Source organism: Colletotrichum karsti (genome assembly GCF_011947395.1).
Source record: "Colletotrichum karsti strain CkLH20 chromosome Unknown Scaffold1, whole genome shotgun sequence".
NCBI lineage: Eukaryota > Fungi > Ascomycota > Sordariomycetes > Glomerellales > Glomerellaceae > Colletotrichum > Colletotrichum karsti.
The window spans coordinates 793,334-815,543 of NW_024065901.1; the positions used below are offsets into that span (position 1 = coordinate 793,334).

Here is a 22,210-nt window from a genome sequence, read left to right on the forward strand (position 1 = left end):
TGGACATGGTGTCAGTATAGATGCAAGAAGTTAAGTTGGCTTTACGCGACGTTTTGAATGCTGTAGACGGGCTAGATATGGGGTGCTTTCTGTGATGCTGGTTCTTTATGGCGACCGATGTTGGTTTGAATGAAGTGAAGTCTAGCGTATCGAATCCAGCCCAAGAGAAATAGAAGAGGTATGTAGCCTTGTAGTGGAAGGAGGAAAGCGCCATCCCCACTGATCGGAGGTTCCTGTCTTCAACCTCGCACACTCCCTGCCTCTTTCCGACTGCTACTTGGGCAGCGTCGCAGACCAGCTGCTTCCTCGGCGTATTGCAGAGATGATGAGTAACGATTCTGTGAGGTAAGAGCGGGAGACTCAAGTTGGAATTTGGAAAGCGACGGACTACTCAATGGAAGGTGACGACAGAGGTTGAAATCAACATCTCCTAGCAAAATCACAGAGTAGTAGCCAACGGTTGATAAGGGACCCTCACCGTCCCAATGTCATGCATATTCTCGTAACGACGTTCGCTCAGCTTCAACGCCGTTCATTAACTAACGCCGCTCATATCAGAAACCCACATTCATACAAGCACGTACGCCCTACATGTAAAGTCCCGGAGTCTTCCTCCTCACTTACTGACCCGAACCGCTGTAATTCCAAAACATTCGTTCCATACGCCAACATCCGTGTCTCAATCAGAAGCATCGGGACGGATACCCCTGGGGCATCAAGTCGAAAGGCGCCGGCATATACCACGCGAGGCCGATGGCGAGGTTGTACGCCCAGCCCTGGCTCGGACCGACGCCGTCTTTGGTGTACAGTTCCTCGTGTTTCTCGACTGGTGCGTCCCGGGTCTTCTTTGAGCCCTCGCTGTTCTCGGAGGCATCGCGATGACGATGGAGGCGGAGGAGCCGGCGAACTCTGCAGCGGTGGCTCCGTATGGGCCTTGAATGAGACATCTCAATGGGGGTTTCTTCAGCGACCTCGAGTAAAGGTGCGTCTTCTGAGTGCCGAGTGTTCGCAATCACCATCTTCTCGTCAATTTCCTCGGCTTTTGTTGATATGCGATTTGGCGCGACTGCACAGGTACTCTTCTTATGATGCCGCCTTGTCTAATACGCGTGTAAGTGAATTGAAGGTTGCGATGTTCTGAATGTGAAACACTCACCATAGAAGTCGGCAGACGCGATCTTCTCTTCATGCGAACGACGGTCCCGTCTCCGGACGACGGGGCCGCAATGGCGACTTTTGAACTCCATGGTTTCTTCGCGCTCCAGCGCCGCCAAGAAGCCGGCCACGTCGGAGATGGCGGTCCTGCGTGGGATGTCGGCTGTTGTGGGATTGCGCAAACATGCATCTTGATCGCGACTTACACCGGCAGTCGGCGGGTGTCGTGCAATTGATATTGACCACACCACTTACAAACCACAATCGACGGAGACTAGATGCGGCTGACTTTATAAGTAATTCCCTGGGAGGGAAATGTCTCTGATATTGCCAGCTCAGAAGTATGACAGCGTGCCACTGACGTGAGAATCGAGCGGTGCCGATGGCATGGAAAGTTACACCAAGCCAGACTTCCCGGTAGACTCCCGCATCCTCCGCTGGATCACGGCCGACCCTTGGTCGCCGGCGCCATTAAACCTCGGCGCCACGACTCGGCCACCGCATACAGCTACCCCATTCAAAAGCACGCTGGCAAGCTTATTTTGCGCCTTCGATTCGTGATCGTAAACAAACTTCCTGACGAAGTAACCAGGCTCACCGAACTCCCCAACAATGACGAGTGAGCTGGCAACCGCGGCGACGGCATTGGGGCAGTCCGCCGCCGAGCAATTGAGCTCGCAAGCGGCGCACAAACAAGCTTTTTGCGGGATGCCCTTGCGAGTAAGCGATTACCACCTTGAACAACGATGATTACTTTTGTGGCCGGCGACTATGTGCCTCCTTTAGGAATATAAACCTCTGCCATGCATCCGACTTTTTGGTAAAAGACATCTCTCAACGCCGAATTTCCTTACCCCAACCCATGGTATATGTGTATGTCGCAAGCGCAATGTTCAAACTTTTTGTTCCCTCAACGTCAAGGCAGATCATCCACGTAGGCCAGCATATCCCTATGTTCGTCGCACAGCCTCGCAAACTCAAGCAGCAACCGCCACACGTACAACCTCATGTCCTCGCGCCTGAGAACCTTGTCCGCCCACTCCTTCCCCTGTTCCGCGATCCATCTCGCAGCGTCATCGCCCTTGCTCTTCCTGCCCAGAACTTTGTGAACGTCCCATTTAGAGGGCGCTTCGTCGTCGCCGTCGGTGAAGAAGTCCAGAACGCCGTAGAGGTCTTGGAATGTGTTGTCCAGCGGGACGAAATGAAGCCACGGCATCAGGCGGTCGTCATGCCACTCGGTGTACACCGTCGCCTTTAGAGGCACACTGGTCGACAGCATGAATGCGCGGAACCGTCCGCTGAAGCTGTAGCCGTCCGCGTCGGGGAGGAACTTGCTCGAGAATTGCTCTGCCATGGGCGTGGCGTTGACGACGGAGAGGTGCGGCGCAAGCCAGTCGCATTCCTTGTCGTGACTGGGCCCGCACGACAAGTGAGTAAACCCCACGTCCGCGAATCCCGAGAGAAAATCACCCAGACGCTTCTCACGACGGCGTGTGGTGTTGTAGCGTTCCAGGGGCGGCATGTCGAACGTCATGGCGCGGACGTCGTTGGCCTCCATGCCGCGGACTGTGGTGCCGTTGAGCATCTCGACGAGGCGCTGGCGGTGGAAGTGCATCCAGTTGTCCGACTGCGCGAGACCGCCAGAGCCGACACCGCGCCAGACGAGGCGGTTCAACTTGTCCGGCCAAGCAGGCCCATGGGAGGTACCGCCGGTGTAGGCCTCGTCTTCTGAGAGGTACATGGCGCCCGGGATGAGAATGTCCGAATTGACGCGGAGTTTGGAACCGCTGAAGATCGGAATGAGATCCTTGGTGGTGTTGACGTTCAACGGCTCGACAAAGGTTCCGTGGAGAGAGCGCAGGTGAGGCTGTACGCAGGGGTCTTGAGAGCTGGTGAAGTTTTGAACGTAGCCTTGCCGCGAGAATGGTGCTTGCCAGGAGTATGGCAGCGTCGGCGGGAGAGACAGGTCTGTTGCCGCGGGCACGTTTCTAGCTGGGGAGTCACCAGGGCAAGCCTCGCGAACGAGGTCCCAGTACTTGCGACGGTCTCCGCTTGTCCAACCCTTCGAGTACGGCTTGCCTCTCGCGCCATCGACAGCCGCCAGGCCCTTGAAGTCATTTGTTGCCTTGTTCTTGGTGGGCATCTTCCGGGCCTTCTCCTCCTTCGCCGCCAGTTTCTCCTTCTCCTTCCACGGCACCAGGAGGCGCGGCTCTTGCATATAATTGATGGGCATATCCACGTCCGGCAGATGTTCCGAAAACTCGGACACAAGCGCCGTCCACAAGTCCAGCCACGGCTCCTTGCCCTCCGTGTCTCCCTCGCCCACTGCCGTGCCGTTGCGTACCCGAACCACGTGCTCTCCCGCGTTCGCCTGGCCTGTGATCGTCTTCGCATCGAGAGCCCAGAACGGCCTCAAGTCGTCGTAGATACGGTCGAAGAACTCTTCGACCACAATCGCGTCGGTCTCGGCGGCATGGCGGAACCACTCCTGGAAGCCCGGAGGCGGGTGTCTGCCGCGGCGCTCCCGGTATCGCTGGGCGGCGTTGTGCAGCGTGCGGCTCCGTTTCTGGAGCACCGCATCTTGTCTCGTTCGCGCGTCGTGGATCAGCCAGTCTATCGGGTTCGCGTGGGCGTCGCTGGCGTTGAAGGGGTACTTGAAATAGTCGGTCGCTTCGCCGTCGGTGAACTTGATCGTAGAGGCTTTGGTGGCTATCGTGTCGCGGTACATGTAGGTGCTCGTCAAGATGAAGGTCAGGATGAACGTGACCAGGGCGCCTTTCAGCAGCGGCTTGACCGACCTGGTGGGCGGTCTGTTGTTGGCCTGCCACACCATGGCGACGACGATTTTCCTACCGACTCGAGCTTCAGGGAAAAAAGGTTCAGGTCAGGTCATCGAGGTGGTTTCGGGGTGCGAACAACTGCCCATGTTCGACACCAGCAACGATTTGTCCACAAAAGCAAAGACCAATTCTTCATCCGCGAATGGAGAAGGTCATAATTGCTTTGCGGGTTGCTTTCGTAAAAGACTACGCGGCTCTGGAACCCCTTTACCCGTGGATGCGCTGCAGCGACAAACCCTGGTTCACTTGACGTGGAGACATGATTGCTTGGTGGGGGAGATTGCGCCGAGCCACTTTAACTCTGGAAATTTGAACCACAGCTGTTGTCTGAGACTTGATGACCTCTAGTGAAAGAGGTGGCGATATTGAAAGGAGAGATGCTCTAAGATTTGAGCAGATGCGTTTGCCGAGTTTACATTTTCAAAGGTTTGTTGTCTGGGAGAAGCGCTGAGTTGCTTTGGCGGGAATGTTCCAAGCCTGGATATCATCTTAGTCAACATCCGAAGCTCGGGGCCGACGCGGTGCCCTACCCTATTTTCCGTCCGGGTCACTCTCCTAGAATTGTGGTCATTGAGGATTCCAAGGAGGTCAACTACTCAAGGAAGTAAGCCTATTTTTGTGACCAAGGAAACATGTTTTGCTGCTCTGAAGGTGCTCTCACTATGTCCGATTTGTATTAGACGTCAAAACCGCCTGTTGAAGTAGAGCAAAAGTATTCCACTGAGCTACCCGACTGCACGAACTGATGGCCGGACGAGTGCGAGAATGCGCAACAAAACTTCACTTCAGCTTGGGCTTAGACATATCATCTCAGATCGACCTACTGCCTACATTTGCACTTCTGATAAGCTACAATCTAGGACACGAATACAGACGCTGCCTCTAACATGACTTGGAGATTATCGTTTCTAATTTCCCCTGCCTTGGATGCCACAAACTTGTCAAGTAGCCACCGATAATTCCAGATTAAACCGGCGGTAGCAATATATTCGGCAGCAATAACCACCGACAACCGTAGTTTTAGTGTAAGGCATCAACTTACACACAACGGTCGAACATTGGGATCGTGCAGTCACCGATGACACGTCGATTAGACCTCCGGGATGTCTAGCTGTGCCACTAAGATAACGACAAACACACGGCTTCGACTCTGGAATATGGACAGAACAGACCGAGAGTGGCAACTACACTGGAATAGCTGATGATAATCCAATAGAGAAATTGATGCAAGAAAAAGTCTACAATCGTTCACATCAATGACCAAAAGGTAACCTCACACAACCCCCACAAGCTTACCTAACCGCCCTCCTCTTCCCCCCAAAACCCGTCAACGGAGCTCGGACCAGCCCGGCCCCAAATCGACCAATCACAAGCTCCGTAATGCAATATTAGCGAACGCCCGAAAAAGAAGAGGCGAAAACCATCGACGACGTCGACTACTGCCGAAGCATCATCACCACTCGAATTCCCACCCCCCGTCCTCCCGCAGGCCGACCGCCCCCCCCGCCTCCCAAACCAACAGAAACCTCTCCACTCCGTCGCCAATCGAATCTCCATTCTCTTCGACCTACAACACATCCTCAACCACCTAAACGATAGAAACAATGCTTTCCTCCACGAGGACAGCGGCCTCCATGGCCCTGCGAGGTAAGCTCTCCTCCTCCCCGACCAGAACGAAACCCGACCGACCGACCGACATCGACCGCCACCCCGCGACTCAATTGGCATCCCGCGACGGTTCACGAATGGAAGGGAGCCATTGGGATGAATTTGTGTGTGTACGTGTAAGGAACAATGGCTGACTCCGACTGTCCCATCCAGCGAGACCGACCGCGTCCCTCATGCCTCTCCGCGTCGCCGCCGCCTCCATCCACTCCTCGTCACGAAAGGACGCCAGCTCCGTCACGTCGCACTCGGCCGGTGGACTCATCAAGAAGGACCGCAAGGAGGTTCCCCTGCCCAGCCAGGAGGGCACCAAGGGCGTCTTGCAATATGCTCTGTACGAAACTCTCTCCCCGTGTCCTCAACCCGATATCTCTATCTTCTTCAATACTACCCGACGACGTTCACGCATCAAAAACAAGCAAACACTAACCCTCGCACTCACAGCTCTTCCCTCGACGTAATAACGAACTGGGCCCGCCAGTCCTCCCTCTGGCCCATGACCTTCGGCCTCGCCTGCTGCGCCGTCGAGATGATGCACCTCTCCACCCCGCGCTACGACCAGGACCGCCTCGGCATCATCTTCCGCGCCTCCCCGCGCCAGTCCGACGTCATGATCGTCGCCGGCACCCTCACCAACAAGATGGCCCCCGCCCTCCGCCAGGTCTACGACCAGATGCCCGAGCCCCGCTGGGTCATCTCCATGGGCTCCTGCGCCAACGGCGGCGGCTACTACCACTACTCCTACTCCGTCGTCCGCGGCTGCGACCGCGTCGTCCCCGTCGACGTCTACGTCCCCGGCTGCCCCCCGACCTCCGAGGCCCTCATGTACGGCATCTTCCAGCTCCAGCGCAAGATGCGCAACACCAAGATCACCCGCATGTGGTACCGCAAGTAGATTGCTTCTTTGGATGGGCTATGGGCTCGAGAGGCAAGTGGTTGGAGGGCTAGTGGTAGTGGTGGCGATTGCGGAAGTTGTGTGGCTTTGCCTGGGATTGGTTTCCCCTTGGAATTTTAGAAAAGAAACAAGAATGGCAAAAACGAGAGAGCAGCGAGAGAGAGAAGGCTTGATTTACACATCTCGCCACACCAATCGGGGGGTAACCCGGGGAGGTGGGCTTCTTTTCTTTTGTATGCGTGTGCGAATGTGTACATATGCGGAGGATCCATTCGGCGCGGTAGAGTGGCCGCGGATGGATTGTAGATTACAAGTTCTGCTTCCATGATCATTTCCAATGCCTGGGTTTTCGCTGTCACGTTGTGATTGTGTAGTTTTAAGTGTAAGTACTGTGAATTGAGAGTGTATCAAGACCAGAGGTTGGTATTCGAACCATGAGTTGCATCAGAAGACGACGTTGGCACCTCTATCCGAAAGGGAGCGGCTACCACAAATCCCTCAATGCCACGCGCCAGTAAGGTGGCCCACCCCTGATTCAGCACCATCTCAACTCAATAGGGCAGAAAGCACCGATTCGCAATCGTACAAGGCAGGTATCCAAGCTCATATATGTATAGGACTATATATCTGATGCGGATTCCGTACTTGAGCGTGTGATGCCCCGTTTTGAAACAAAAGCGTCCGTCATCCCATAGCAAAAGCCCGCCGCATCCTTATCTTTCGCCCTTGGAGGCTCCGCGCGACTGCCCCGTCCTCCGAGGGCAGGTATTATCTCCTCGCTGCGACTTCACTTCCGCAGATGTCTAGATTCTCAATGCAATTTCGCCGCAACCCCGGCCTCGAGGGTTTGCGCACCATACGGGCCTGCTCGTCAACGCTCTTCTCATCTTTCTCTCCGACTTCAGCATCTCACTTCCCGCAGCCCTTCACTTATAGAAAGGAGAAAGAGAAGGTTTATTCCAAATATCCCTAACCGCACGCCGAACTTCCGAATGAATTTGATGCTGCAGAATTCCACACAAACGACAGCTCCGGGGGCCGGTCCCTTTCCATGACGCATGACCATAAGGCACGATACTGACAAGTCTTCAGTCAACGTCGAAACCGGGTAACAATAAGTAAGGATCGCAAGTCTTGTGCAAACATTGGTTGCCGTCTGACAGAAGACGACCGTAACGTTTATTCCTGGCCGAAACCCATCGTCTCCTCGACGGCAATCGTGAGCTTCTGCTGCAGCATCTCCAAACTCTTATACGGAGGCAGGTCCAGACGGTTGAAACTGAAACAGTTAGCGATTGTGTTTTCTTGAGGGATTTGATATCCAACTTACCATGTGTGGGCCTTGGGAAGGTTGTTGATCTCACCCGCCTTCTCAATAGTGAACCTTCTCGGTCCGTCACTTCCTTGCAAATCCTTGAAACCGTTGACCGGAATACGCGATGTACCGGTAGCAAATTGGAGCAGACGCGACTTCTGCTCTCCATCCCATGAGCGAATCGTCTGCCAGAAGAACTGAATAACCTCATCCGACTCAGTGTATCCACGGTAGTCGGTGTGCTTCTTCCAGTCGTCGACATCGATCTCAGCAATACCACCAATGAGCAACTCAAGCTCACGCTCGTCGAAGACGTTGACCAGGTCCTGAGGGATAAGCTCGTGGAAGCCATCCTTGAAGGCCTGGAACTGCTCCGCAATACGCTTCTCGATTCTCCACTTGACCATGAGGTCAACGTACTCCTTCTTGTTCTCGTTCGTTACGTCGATGTTGCGTCCGTTGGGAATGAGATCCTCGACGGTCATAACGCCGAAGCGCTCATCTTCCGTAGAGAACGTCTGCTCGAGAATACCGCCTGAGATGTCGTTGTCCAACATCCACTGGAGGGATCGGTGGAAGTCGGCATCCACACCCTCCATGTCGGCAAGTACGACCGACTTGCCGAGAATCATCTTGTACAGAGCACCGATGAAGAAGGCATCGAGGAAGCGACGGTGGAAGATGGCCAAACCAACAACACGGCCGATGAACTTGAAGTAGTTCAGATGCTCGGGGTTGATTCCAGAGTGGGGGTTGATCTGAAGAGTGTAGTTGTCGTGGGCGGAGTACTCGAAAAGACAGTAGAAGGGGTTGAACATTTCGTGGGAGAGCAGGAAGAAGAACTCTCTGGACAGACCACCGTAATCCAAACCATCTTCGCCATCAAACTTGATCATTAAACGCTTCTTCAAGTCAGTAGCAGATTGCCGAGTAATTTCGGCAAAGGAGTCCTCGAAAATGTGGGATCGCCGGACCTTGATATGGCATTGGCCGGACAAAATGCGCATAGCAGGTTGCGAGCGGAAGTAAATGAGCTTCCTCCTGAAGTCTCGCTTGTACTGAGGCACATTCTGGTCCAGGGACGACGGCAAACGGGGGTCGTCCCACGTCGTCGTCTTTGTGTTGTGATCCACGAAATACACCCTGGCAGTGTTTGTGAGACGCATCTCCCAGCCGCTTGGCAAAGGTCCCAATTGGGATACGGGCTGTTGCTGGATAGTCCCGTTCTGGTTGTTCTGACCGCCGTACATACGGATGTACTGTTGGCGACGGGGGTCCACCCACGTGGTTGTCCTGGTGTTGTGGTCCACAAAGTAAGGCCTTCCTTCCGGTGTCCACCTCTGTTCCCATCCAGGCGGCAGCTCGCCGGTGCCAGGACTAGTAGCTCCAGTATGCATCATCGTAGCATTGTTCGCGTTCTGAGTGGCTGCCGTCTGCTGGGCTTGCAGCGTCGGCGAGTTCGCACCGGTTCGGTCCTCGGGCAGGGTTCGGTTCTGGTGTCTCTGGCGCTCCACTTGGGTCGCGGCCTCACGGTCGTTCCTCTGTTCAACAGCTCCAGCAGCAGTAGGTCTGTTCCAGCTCGTGGTTCTCGTGTTATGGTCGACATAATACGTCCGTCCAAGGTTATCCTCCCGACGTTCCCATCCCGCTGGCAATCGACCCTGGGCGTCCTCGAAGGGGCTGAGAGCACTAGACTGTCGCGCCGGAGGAGGAGCCCCGTTAGCAGCCGGCGGCGGGCCGCTGGAAGTCATACTGGCCGGGCGATGTGGCAGGTTAACCTGGGAACCGGGCGCCGGAGTCCCGTTTGAAGCGCCCATGGCGGATCCCGGTCTGCCATCCTGCGCTGGAGCGGAAAGCGACGAGACGTTGGATCCTTGTGCAGGCGGGACAAGAGAGGGACGGCTGGATGAAGGCGCTCCAGCCCTCGCAGGTGTGGAGAGGTTCGTGGAAAGGTTGATAATTAGTTTGCCGTGAACGACGAGGTTATCGGTCGATTTCTTCAGGTCTCGCGTGAGCATCTGGTCTGTACGACAGGAGTCCGGTTAGCCAAGTGTTCCGCAATATGAAGCAAATCTAAGGGGGTGGAAGGGCGTTACCATCAGCGTCTGGTGCCAGTTCGATAACATCGCCAATTCTAACGTTAATAACGCCGAGAAATCCTTGATCCTTCTTCTTGAACTTCTTTTGGTCAAAGACTTGAACTGCGAGGATGGTGTCCTCATTCACATGGCTGTGGTTTGTCAGCAACGTCATTCTGCGCTCATATCCAAATGGCTACGCACAGATCGAAGCTCTCGTTCCAGTATGGGTTCAGCGTTCGCTTTTGAGCCGTCGTGGTCTTGGTCTGGTCTCCGTTGACGGTAATGACGGCGAAGGGATCCGGAAACCCTGTCACAAGAGTTAGTCTGCTTGTTCGAGCATTGGGGTTATCACGACTCAACGTACGGAAAACATCTCGCTTGTAAAGGCCGTCGGCGGCGATGACTGTGTCGAGGTTAGTAATTGTTGATCGAGCGCGGGGAGACGGCGAAGGGATGACGAACTCGTTACTCGGAGGTTGGGCTTGCGGCTGCGGGTAAAGTCGTTAGCTATGACGGATGGTTCGAGTTGGAGGCCATCGATGAAACACAATCGATGGAGGCCTGTCCGGATGAAAGGCACCAACACTCACTTGGGCTGCCCGGCATCGTTGCGGGAGGAACTCATTTCGTCGCGGGATGTCCAGCGACAACGGTATCGACTCCCAGAATATTCGTCGTGTCCAGACGAAGGTCGTTGGGTATTTGGAACTAGTGAGGGGTTACGGATGATCTGCGGAACTTGTTTGAGGATAACCGGTCGTGGTCGTTATCGGGTAGGATTGTTGTCGGCCACGGGATGCACGCGGCGAAAATGGATTGGTGAAGGTGAGGTAATCCGAACGGGATTGACGTTGACGACGACGGCAAAGGCAGAGCTGAGGCTGTGCTGTGCTGTGCTGTGGTCTGCAGAAAACCCCCCGCTTCGAGTAACCAAGTGGGCTGGGTTTTTGGGGGCCTTGGGGTTCCTCGGGGCTGCGGTGGATGATAAGGTGACGCGGCGGCGGGCGGGAAGACCGAGCAAAGGGCCAAGCCAGAACGGCACGGCTAAGAATACTGGGCTGGGTATCGAACCAGCGATGGGTGGGAGAGGAGCGAGGGGAATAGGTTGTGGTTCTCGCGGTCGACGTCGCTGCGGTGAGAGACGGTTTTCGCCGGGTGGATTCGTATGTTGCGAAAGGAGGTTGGCGATGGGAAGACAGGACGGCGGGAGTTTGGTGTTTTGGTAGTCGCCCCCGTCTGAGCGCTTGTCAAACGGTACAGAGGAGGAGGATGTGTGTGTGGGAGTGGATTTTGTCTCCGGTCGGAAGTGCGCACGCAGTAAGGCAAAGAAGGTTGTTAGGTGAGGTGCGGGAGGTGAAGTAGGAGGTGGGTAGGCCGGGTTGGCTGAAGCGGCGAACAATGGAACAGGCAGAGAGAGGAAGTACCTTGGCCCGGCCCGCAGAAGCCCAAGAGCTGGATGTACCTTACCTGCTCCTGTTAGGTCGGGTATGTAAGGTATGTCGAGCACCTCAGTATTTGGAACAGGCGCAGTGGACAGGTTGTAGCGGCAGCAAACCAGTGGTATGGTGCAGACGGCGAGTCCAGGTGAGTTGATGCAGCTAATAACAAGGCAAGAATACCAAACTGGCTGTGCAGATGGCGAATTCAGTTCCTTCTTCCAGGTTGTTAGGCCTCGGCGGGGCTTCGAAGTCACGATGGTGTACCCACTGACAGAAAGATACAATTTGGACGAGAGACTTTGCAACTGGGGTTTGATGTTTGCATGATGTCTGTATGTTCTGCTACTGCTAATAGCACATTGCTAGCTAATTACCTCTCATCATGGACGCACACAGAAGAGGGGTTGTTCTCGGAATAGGTACTTGAGCATTCCAGAGCAGGTTAGGACTGTAGATTAATGTGTGGTATGTATGGCTGACCATTGTAAGCTGCTGAGGCTGGTGAGATACCCAAGGTACGGCACAGGCATTAGATGACTCGGGCAAACAATGCTGTTGGTTGATGATGGGCATTTGCTGCACTAAACATGCTCCCAGTGTTCTGCAGGCTGCATTCCACGTTCTCGGCGTCTATTCATCTCCATCTCCATCTCTGTCTCTGTCTCTTGGAAAGCGATGATTCTCGACACACTCGTCCAATGGCCTCGGGATCGCAGTCGAGTCGAGTTCCACCTCCCGTTGGCCCCTGCCCTCCAGTCCCGTCTCCCGTCTTCCTGGTTTGCCTCTCGTCTCCCTCTTCCCGAGCTCGCGGGTGTCATGTCCTGTACCTGACGTAGTGCCTCAGAAACAGGTCGACTGCCCCTCCCTGCTCCTGGCACCTACCATCCCGTGTATTGAGGCAGTCCACGCAATCCACGCAAAACGAGTGACAACTGATGCGAAGCAAGCACCTCACCTTAAGTCACCTAACCGGAGCTGTGTTGTGGCTGGTGTTTTCAAGTCTCACCTCTCGCAATTCGAGGCACAGGAAATGGAGCTCAGCTCAGCTTCTCGTGTGTGGCAATGCATCAGCAATCTTCAACTCACCTCAGACTACGGATACCTCCTGCAAAATCGTGACAGGCCACCGACTGCTAAACACTGTTCCCAATGGCGTTTCATACTCATGGACGTCCTCAATACTTCCGATCCCCTTGCCTGACGTGACCCTACCTTTACTTTCCCCCAGCCAAGCAAAACCAGGTACATCATGTTTGCCCACGGTACCATCCGATATGTGTACCTTACCCTGACGATGCCCTGCCGTACTTTCTGCTAGCAGCAGCACCGCCCACGATTGCTTGGGAGGCCCCTCAGTTCGGCCCGTCGTCAAAGATCTAGAACCTGACCAAGCATCTCAGCGAGCGAATACCAATCGTTACATAATCCCTCTGTGCTCTGTGGCGAACATCCAGCATTCCCGTCCTCCAGAATTTTCTACGATCCATTACAGATAGATGACATGTCTTCACTAATCCAGAGACGCATTTTCTCACAAACGTTAGAAAGCAGACCCTAGAATCCAACACAAGCCTCTGGCCAAGGCCAAGACAAATAATGTACCGACAACGAACCCAAACCAGAAACAGCGCATTGTTGCTCGTCCCATCCACCCCCGAACCTCATGCGCCGCCCTCCCATCGACAGGCAAGCGAACCCCCAAAAAATCAACCCCCCGTCCGGTCCCAGCGTGCGAAGAGCCCAAGAGAGAGAGCGCGCGCGCCCTTGGAATCAAGGGCATATCCGTACTGAAGATCAAATCGCCCTTGGCATGATTGTCGCCCGGCACGTTCAGTCCGTTCCCCCCCTGCTCCATCCTCATCCTCCAGGCCCTCTTCTTCTTCCTCTCGCCGGGCTCCATCCATCCCATCCACGTCCAACCGCGCCTTACCTTCGGCGACAGAACCTCGCTCGCGCGTGCCATAAATAACACAAACTTGGCCGAATGAAGACATTCGTCCTATTCAAAAGTACCAACCCTCCTACGAGAGACTCGAAAAGTAGAGAAATATCAGCGGAACTGCCAATGAGAATTGATTTCGCGGCTGCGACATCACATATAATAGGAAGCACGTGCCGCAGTCACGCTTCACTCTGCATCAAATCCTCGGCGTGAAAAAGGACACCATCTCCCTGTCCTTTCTCGAGCCCGTCGATGTCTTTGCCTTCGCCTTTGCCTTTCCGGCGGCAAGGCAGCCCAGGGATTGAGGCCTTCCAAGCAGCCCGACGCACCCAATCCTGGGCCGTGTGTCAGCTGGCGGATGGAGACTCCGCGACATGTCAGCGACCTCGTCCGGCAACTTTGCGCCCGGGTCGGGCGACCGTCGTGGGTCACGAGCGGAAGGGCGGCACCGCTAGGCTCGTCTGCAGTGTCCTGTCTCGCAGGGTAGCGTCCCGACACTGTGGATTACACGCGATCGATCGCTTGGTGTTTTGGGGCTGCTCGACGTTCCGTTGACCCCTGTTCGACGATGTTTACATAAGTTGCTGAAGCTGCTGCTTAGCGTTGTGACGGCCTGCCATGTGCTGCAGTTATCACCACTCTGGGACCCGTTCGAGTGAAAGCTCGTTTTCTTTGCTACAAGATCTAGTCCGCGTCCGCTCTCTTGATGATCACTTCGGCTCGGATGGGGGACTAAAGAAACTGAAAACGCATCGACTCTTGATCGTTGAGTCCTGACCTATCCCTAAACGCCATAAGAAGCTTCCCTTGCCTCACCGGATCCTGTATGGTACAATCAAAGTGCAGTCCTATCGCCGCCCGAGACCTTACTGCATCGGAACCTCGCTGCGAGGTTTGGATGGATTCACTCCAGGCACCTAGTACGGTGTGAAGCCTCCTCTTCCTCGCCCACGGTATCCTCCGCGGTAACCTCCTCTGGGAGGGAAACCGCCGCGTCCGAAGCCGCCGCCGCGACCTCCACGGAATCCACCACGGCCGCGGCCGCGGGACATACCAGGGATGTTGGTGCGCTTGGGGGTGACCTTGATGTTGCGGCCCTTGAAGACGCTCTCGTTGAGGACGAGAGCTTGGGCGACGAGGGCGGGCTCGGTGAACTCGACGTACGCGTATCTGTTCAGAAGCACGTTAACTTTGCCGCCGTCTTTTTGGCATACCGGGATTAACACGTACCCCTTGGGCTGTCCGCTAAACTTGTCCAACAGGATGGTGACGCGGTTGATGGAGCCACAGCTCTGGAAGTGAGCCTGAATCTCCTCGGGAGAGGCCGAGTAGTCGACGTTGCCGACGAAGATGCTGCGACCATCGACGTCTCCCTTGTCGTCAGACAGGTCCTCGTTCTGCTGGGCGAGGGTTGCTTGCATCTCGCGGAGCTTAGCAGCCTCCTCTTCCATCTCGGCGACGCGTCTCTTCATCGCCGAGATCTCCGCCTACGATTTTTATGCTGGTCAGTCTAACCTCCTCTTGCTATGCGAAGGCCAATGGCGAGAAAACGGCTTTCTCTCTGCGCACCTCATCGTGACCGTCATCGTCCGCGACGCTTTTGTTCTCGACGCCGTGGTCCTCCACGGGCTTCTCCTCGGGCTTGACGTCCGACATGGCTATGATTCCTTGGTTGAAACGGAAGTTACGATCGCTCGCAGAAGCCTGTGTGGATAGAAAAGAGATGGTTAGTGATGTTGCGAAAAGCTAGCAAGCTGAACCGTGCGACGAGGCAGAGAATGGAACGCGCCAGTGAGGTAAGGCAACCAGCAGCCTTCCAGGTTGGGAGGGGTTCCCTAGCTGATGCTGGGCTGGCTCCTGCCGCCATTATGCCGCCAAGGTAGGGAGGGTAAATGCACTTACAACTGAGGCAACTGCGGACAAGCTCTTGCCCTGCGTTGATGGAATAGTAGCAGCTTGTGCAGAGGGACGTTTGAAGCCGATGGCGAGACGATGGTGCAGGTTGGGTCCAGATGGTCGACTTGCAAGGGAGAATCGGCCACAGTTTAGCCGGTGGCGCACCGATAAGACCTAGTGATAAGAGCTCTCGTAGCTGAATCGCGACACGAGATCCGGCTAGCTGATGTTGTAGAGAAGAAGTGCGTAGATGAGAGATGAAAAGGTTTCTGGAAAAATATATACGTATTGACTCTGATGCTGGAGATAGAGTAATCGCGGATGGGCAAAAGTCAGTCCAGCCCTGCGAGCACTTTTGAAGTTCCAGGCGACTGGCTGCCTGGCGGGTCGCGGAGCTCACTGAACAGCTCCCGTCACCCACCTCAGTGCAGGAAGCAAGGTCTGGCAAGGTGCCTGAAGCCGATCAAAGATCTCGGGAGGGTCCGCTTCACTCGAGCCTTTCACAGCATACGTTTACCAGCTATTATCCTCACCTTCCTGAGTTGCATCCCTTGCTTGGGTCCTATTTGTTTCAACACAACCTCCCTGGTAAATCAACAAAACTAAGTCGTCGATTGCCGCCCAAGGCGGTGGACGCTTCGTCAATGGCAAGCCGTGAGCTCTGGGGCACAAAGGAGACATGTTTAACCATGGCCTTTGGGGCTTTGTATCATCAGTTGGTTTACCAGCCGCCTTCTCTCGTCTCTAACCATGTCTTCGGTCGTTTCTTTCGTCCTTCGTGGTGTCCCTTACTTCCTCCCACACCTTAATCTATCTGCGAGTCAGCATCTTTTCGGCTTTCGAGGCGGACTAACTCTTTATTCAATTTTTCAAGCATCGATTCTACGCCAGACCTGTCCGGCATGGCAAACTTCAATATTCATCTCCCGTTGGATTCGTTGCTCGACCTTACGTCACGCAGGACCCTGGCCACGTTACATTACCAATGTCCACAGGTGCTGTCATAGCGGGGGAACGTGTGCTGAACCAAGCAACTCAGCAAGCAGACCGCCGAGCCACTCCCTCAACACGGTCAGGTCATTAAAGATGGACGGCCAGCTCTCGTTGATCCCCGTCCCCGGGATCGCCTATCCTCCGTGACAGCTCCGGCGAGCGATCCACATCCTGAGTCTCGGAGGGATCAAAGACCACAGAAGAGCCGGCTTTTAAACACCAACCCGGGGCTTTTCGGCGCGACGATAACCGACCACCCTCCCTTTCGGGACCGCTTAGCCGGACTTGAGGTCTCGTCGCAAGGAGGCTCGCAAAAGGGCAGCCCGCCAAGGTTTGGTGCTGTACTTAGTCAGCCCCGGGTCCTGTTGTCGTCGCCCACGTGTGACGTCGCTGACCACCGCGTCAGCAGCACCGCACCGGCGGCACCCGGCACCCATCTTGGCTCTTCCTCAGCCTTTTCGATTTTCTTGCGCGGGCAAGGAAAAAAAAACGAAGGGTCCCTCGTCCGGATAGGCTGCGATCACATCGCTTCGCCTGTGCCGCCCGGGAGAAGGCTACACCACATAATCGCAGCCCGGTTCCTGGTTGTTTCCATCGTGCGCCGGTATTCTGAATGGTCGAGTCCGTTTGAGACCAAACCATGGCGACCGACACCGACGACGACGAGGCCATCCGGCCTCTGCTCTGGAGCTTCAGCGGGTTCCGCGAGACGCACAGGCCGGCGCCCCTCAGGCGACACCTCACCGAGTCCCGCACCAGCCTCAAGGACGTCCTGGGGTCGCGGGCGAAGCATTACGTCGTCCTCGCGCTGGTGTCGCTCGACGTCGCGACGCTGCTGGCCAACATCTTCGTGGAGCTCGTCGCGTGCGACATGAAGCGCGAGGACGAGCCCTGGGTGCGGACCACGCGGCAGGGCCTGACGACCGCCGGACTGGTCTTCAGCTGCCTGTTCATGGCCGAGCTGATTCTCTGCGTCGTCGCGTTTGGTCTGCGGTGAGTTTCTTCCAAGTCTAAACCCTTCGAGTGCGCACAACGTCTGACAGAAATACTAGATATTTCTCCGACTGGTTTCACCTCCTTGACGGTACCGTCATCGTGGCTTCTTTCATTATTGACGTCCTGTCACACGGCATCGTCGAGGAGATCGCATCGCTTGTCATCGTATTCCGTTTGTTCAGGTTCGTCAAGGTGGTGGAGGAGATGAGCATGGGAGCGGCGGAGAGGATGGAAGGCCTCGAGACGCAGCTGGAGGCTCTGAGGCGAGAGAACGGGGAGATGAAGAGGCAACTCGCACGGCGGTAGTCCTGAGATACGTCTGGTTTTCTGGCGGCGCATGTAATTGTTCTCGTGCCTGTCGAGTAATGTGTTTAATGATAATGAATTATTTTTGGCACGACAATGAAGAAACCCCAGGCCATTTCGAGCGCTGTGGCTTTTCTTTAGTCGACGACCGTCGTCTGACGAATCGGATGCGGTTGATCTGTCTTTGACCTAAGCCCACAATCGCATCGCAACATACTCGGGAAACGTTTGAGATCTAATCGGTAGCCTCCCGACGCTGATCGTCTGTACGATCCCGAAGCTTTGTGCGGGCCGGAAAGCGCATGGGTATATCGCCAACCTGCGGATATCCGTATGCGTAAACCAACGTTGATATTGAACAAACAGAGCGCCGTCTCGCATCTTCTACAGTCTGCACGGCGGCGACATACGGTTGTCCCACTGACAACCGATAGAAAACCGGCGAATATTTGACATCTCGATCCAACCACCCCATGCCTCACCCAGATTCGTCACGTCTCGGCCGGGTTCGGTGGCAGCTGCAGCGGGGAGAGTTACAACGTCGCCGGAGGCAGCCTCCGGCGATGCAACGCCAGCCGCCCCGCGGCAGCTACTGCACCACCTCGTATTGCGCAGGTTCGAAAGATGGTCTCCGTGTCTCTCTCTGCGTGTGGTGGTTGGTTTGTGAGACAACTCTTCCCCTCTCCCAAAAAGCTGCCTGAGAGGAGAAACACTTCTTCTGCATGAGCGGATACCCCGAAGGCATGCAAAGGAACAAGAATAGAAGCGGCTGTGGATGGGAAGGGCTGGGAAATCGCGCGCCGTATCGTCAGCGACGGGCCAGGCCTCCGAGATGTACGAGGAGGCGAGAACAGGCGACTTGTTGTTATTCTTTTTTTGAAGGCTGGCGAATTTTTACGGGATTCGCTCTCTTAGCGTGGCCATGTCTCATGCTGCGTACGATGCCGCGACAGCCTGGAGAATTGCCATCTGAGCTACCACCACAACTGCAGTCAGTCCATTCTCATTCTTATTCTTATGCTTGATACCTTATCACAATATCGAAGCGAGGCGGGCTAGAAGAATCATAGCGGATATAACCATAATCGTTGAACGGCGAATCAGGACGAACAGAATCTGTGGAGCGCGACCAGTGTTCGGACCAAGAAAACAGGACTCGACACGCGAGTCACAGACCTCCAACCCGAGGCAATAAACAATGGCCGGACCATTTGAGCAGCGACGTGTATCCAGGAAAATGCCTTCCCCAAAGAAGACACGAAGAAGAAGAAATCCATTTCGAGGCTGACGACCCTGCTATTCCTTCACCATCTCGCAGCCCCGTGCGTGACCTGCATCAGGACCGTCAAAGCTCACATGTAAAACACCAGACGACAGGCGACGGCGGCGGCGTCGTGTTAGATCAGACGTGTCTGTCTGCCTATCTTCCTGGTGAGAGGATTGAAGGACAGTTGACGTCGAACGAGATGCAATGCAATTCCAACAACCTCCCCATCCATCCGCGGCATGCCGCCACGGACGGCACTTGCATCTCGGTGTAACCCATCCTTCGAGTCCTTCCACACCCCCCCTTGTCCAATGTTTTTGGTGCAACCCGTCTTGACGATTTTCCTTCTCTCAGTTCTTGGCCCGGGAAGAAGAAGAAGAAAAAAAGGAACCAGGGGCTCGGTCCCATGTCCTGACCAATCAGCCGACTGCCATATGGGGGCCTACCCCCCTAAGATTAGACTTCATCTCGACGTCCGGGCCCCATGGATGTCTCCGTTGTGGTCCGTTTTTCTATTGAACCTCGTCTCCGTCTGCCGTGATTCACTGCTGGATTATTCCTTCCGTTTCGGTCAACGAATGCATCATCAACTTGATGGGCGGGTTGCATTGGCAGAGCAATATTCTCGGTCGAAGGAGCAACAAAAAAGGGTGACGAGGCAGGCGTGCAGTCTAGTCTCAGCCCTGGATCGTCGGTTTCTTTGCCAACAATCTCTAGGCATTCCCTTTCCCTCGCGCCCTTCCACACCTCCGTTTTCCTTGTCAAAGAAAAGATGTCCCAGGAACAACCCGTTCGAGTTCTTCAGAAACAAAACCCGCCCGCCCTTGTGAAGAAACACCCAAAGAAAAAGGGCTGCCGCCGCCGAAGCGCGGTGCGCACAACGGCCGTCCTGCCCGTCCCTCCCGCAACCTTTGAAGCAGGGATTGGACGGACATTGTTCCCGTATCCTTTCTTTCCAAATCGTAAAAGTGGGAAGATATCAATCAAGCGGGGGATTATGAGCAGGGACGGCAAAGTCACAAGGGGAACTCGGGGACTCGAGGAGTCGAGGAGTCGAGACTCCAATCTCGCCCGTCTTTCTCGGTTCCAGCATCTGATTCCTCTCAGATCATCTGTCTGATTCACTCGCGCCGTCTCGATGCCTCCTCCTCTTGCCGGGGGGCTTGACGCCATCACCAATGTCCCCGAACAACCCACCTCACACTCCCGTCTCCTTTTCTTCCTGCAATAACTGCTGCAGGTAGGGTACTCCGTATCGCACCACACCACTTCTTACCTGCAATCGCGACTGCTACCCTCCCATGATCATCTCCATCACAGTCAAGCATCAGCGACGGGCCACTGACAAAAACAATAGACCCCTGGGAGGGACCCGCCCTCAACCCGGTCATCATCTCCTCCTCCACTCGCGTTGGTTCCTCACCCGGAGAAAAAAGCCCTCTTTTCTGTCTCTCTGTCTCTCTCTCAGCCTCTCCTGGTCCTCCTCCGGCCAGCCCATTCGCGAAACCCAGCGGCGTGCGCCACCATTTTCCCTCCTCGGCCTAGTCGAACGCCTTCCCCCTTCTTCCACCCCTTCTGCTTCTGCGCGATCCCTCCCCCGTCTTGCTGCACTACCATAGTACACTACCCACCCCCAGTACGAGATGCAGCTATCAAGTAGCCTAGCGTAGTGTCGCGGACGCGGCGAACGCTGGTCCCAATATCCACGCCCCCCAGAATATCACACACACGAAAATACGGATACAACGTTTTGTGATGGAAATTGGCCTTGCCCGTTCCTCCCCAAAATTTACATTAATATTCGCTTCTTGCCCAATTCCCACCCATTCCATCTCTCTCTCTCTTCTCCCTTCCCTTTCCCATCCCTCTACCGTAATAGCCTCCACGAACCCACAAGTTGGAATCAACCAGACAGCTTATTCCCGTCAACCCAATCCCTAATAAGCATCTTCAACTTCCTCTTCGAGGTTCATCAAGTCACTCGCTACACGACCACAAAACCAAAGTCTCGCCCGACTTACACCACATTCGTTGGATCAAACCACACCAGTCGTTACTCGGATCTATACCACGACCACACCAAAACCTCTTAATACTCATCCGAAACCGCTTCCTCCAAAACCAACCGTCAAGATGAAGTTCCTCCTCCCCATCACCCTCCTCGCCGCCGCCGTCGCCGCCCAGACCACCGCCGTCTCCTCCGGCGGCACCGTCAAGTGCGACGCCGAGAACATCGTCGAGACCTGCCTGCAGTCCGAGAACGCCAAGGTATGTCCATACTCACGAAACTCAATTCTTGAGGCTCTCGATATCCCAAGCCCTCATATCCACCAAACCTGAACCTTGCTAACACACACCCCCCTCCAGGTCCAAGCCTGCTCGCCCACCGACTACGACTGCCAGTGCGCCGCCTACCAGGCCGTCGCGACCTGCTACAACAACTGCCCCAAGGACGTCCGCGCCGCCCCCGCCCAGCAGCAGGTCGGCATCTACTGCCAGCAGGCCTCCCTCTACGGCTCCGCCGCCCAGCGCAAGACCCAGTCCGTCGCCTCCGGCACCGCCTCCGCCGCCGTCGCCTCCCACTCGGCCACGCCCACCGCCACCGACGACGCCGCCTCCACCACCGCCTCCGTCTCCGCCACGAGCACTCCTAACCTGGGCGTCGGCCAGCTCGCCCGCAACACCGGCGGCGTCCTTCTCGCCGTCGCCGGTGTCGTTGCCGCCGTCCTCTAAGCGTTTCTTCGCTCTCGGGAGGAGAATACATCTTATGCCATCTTTTCACGCCACACGTCTTTTTTTAGAGCGATAATGTTACACGGTGCAAGACACAACATACCATCTTGGATGAATACCATGGACCTGGGATTCCCAACAGGATATCAGTTACTTCTAGTGAAGGAGAATCAAAAGTAGGAGCAGGAGGAGGAGGAGCCATGACGACCCGGGCAAAAGGAGCAAAGACTCCTTTGGAAAAGGGAACTTGTTGTATATGGTTAATCTTTGTAATTACCTAATCCAGCCAAACAAGAAACTTCATGAACAATACTTCAGATGAACTTGGTGAACCCAATGCCGAGAAGTAAAAGCCTACGCATACGTCTGATTGAATTGGCTTCCGAGGAAACAAGTATCAAATCAAGTCCTCAGTCACATGTCGCAAATTCTCCCGTTCTAATTGGAGAGAAACCAAAGTCACCTCCCTCCCTACCCAGGACCCGAAGAGAAACAAATATTGGAGTCATTAGATTTGTTGACTCAGCAACATTCCTCCTGAAACATGCGTCAAATCTACGGCCAGCTGTGCTGTCATTTTCTCCTCCCCGTTCCCCACGTACCAAGTCTGAAGTAGATCAAAAAAAGGGCGGGAAATAATCATTATGTTTTTCCACGATTTCAAGAAGGGGACCTTGCTGCAGGGAC

At 55.2% G+C, this 22,210-nt stretch overlaps 6 protein-coding genes across 6 annotated transcripts; 3 read left to right on the top strand and 3 right to left on the bottom strand.

Moving 5' to 3' along the window:
• Positions 1 to 683: 683 nt before the first annotated feature.
• On the bottom strand, positions 684 to 3,988 carry CkaCkLH20_00176 (capsular associated protein; the record flags this gene model as incomplete). Its single annotated transcript, XM_038882896.1, has 3 exons — positions 684 to 1,039; positions 1,157 to 1,302; positions 2,157 to 3,988. The coding sequence occupies 3 exons, from the start codon at positions 3,986 to 3,988 to the stop codon at positions 684 to 686; spliced, it is 2,334 nt and encodes a 777-aa protein (XP_038751601.1).
• Positions 3,989 to 5,836: 1,848 nt separating this feature from the next.
• Positions 5,837 to 6,555, top strand: CkaCkLH20_00177 (nadh-ubiquinone oxidoreductase subunit; the record flags this gene model as incomplete). The annotated part of the gene is made up of 2 exons (XM_038882897.1): positions 5,837 to 5,994; positions 6,105 to 6,555. 2 exons carry the CDS (start codon positions 5,837 to 5,839, stop codon positions 6,553 to 6,555), a joined length of 609 nt encoding a protein of 202 aa, XP_038751602.1.
• A 1,179-nt stretch (positions 6,556 to 7,734) lies between these two features.
• CkaCkLH20_00178 (ubiquitin-protein ligase) lies at positions 7,735 to 10,576 on the bottom strand (the record flags this gene model as incomplete). The annotated part of the gene is made up of 7 exons (XM_038882898.1): positions 7,735 to 7,834; positions 7,886 to 9,893; positions 9,967 to 10,100; positions 10,153 to 10,258; positions 10,316 to 10,354; positions 10,414 to 10,439; positions 10,542 to 10,576. The coding sequence occupies 7 exons, from the start codon at positions 10,574 to 10,576 to the stop codon at positions 7,735 to 7,737; spliced, it is 2,448 nt and encodes an 815-aa protein (XP_038751603.1).
• A 3,673-nt stretch (positions 10,577 to 14,249) lies between these two features.
• CkaCkLH20_00179 (RNA recognition domain-containing protein) lies at positions 14,250 to 14,988 on the bottom strand (the record flags this gene model as incomplete). The annotated part of the gene is made up of 2 exons (XM_038882899.1): positions 14,250 to 14,819; positions 14,884 to 14,988. 2 exons carry the CDS (start codon positions 14,986 to 14,988, stop codon positions 14,250 to 14,252), a joined length of 675 nt encoding a protein of 224 aa, XP_038751604.1.
• A 1,873-nt stretch (positions 14,989 to 16,861) lies between these two features.
• On the top strand, positions 16,862 to 17,523 carry CkaCkLH20_00180 (uncharacterized protein; the record flags this gene model as incomplete). Its single annotated transcript, XM_038882900.1, has 2 exons — positions 16,862 to 17,214; positions 17,274 to 17,523. 2 exons carry the CDS (start codon positions 16,862 to 16,864, stop codon positions 17,521 to 17,523), a joined length of 603 nt encoding a protein of 200 aa, XP_038751605.1.
• Positions 17,524 to 20,923: 3,400 nt separating this feature from the next.
• Positions 20,924 to 21,523, top strand: CkaCkLH20_00181 (uncharacterized protein; the record flags this gene model as incomplete). Its single annotated transcript, XM_038882901.1, has 2 exons — positions 20,924 to 21,058; positions 21,158 to 21,523. 2 exons carry the CDS (start codon positions 20,924 to 20,926, stop codon positions 21,521 to 21,523), a joined length of 501 nt encoding a protein of 166 aa, XP_038751606.1.
• Positions 21,524 to 22,210: the final 687 nt, after the last annotated feature.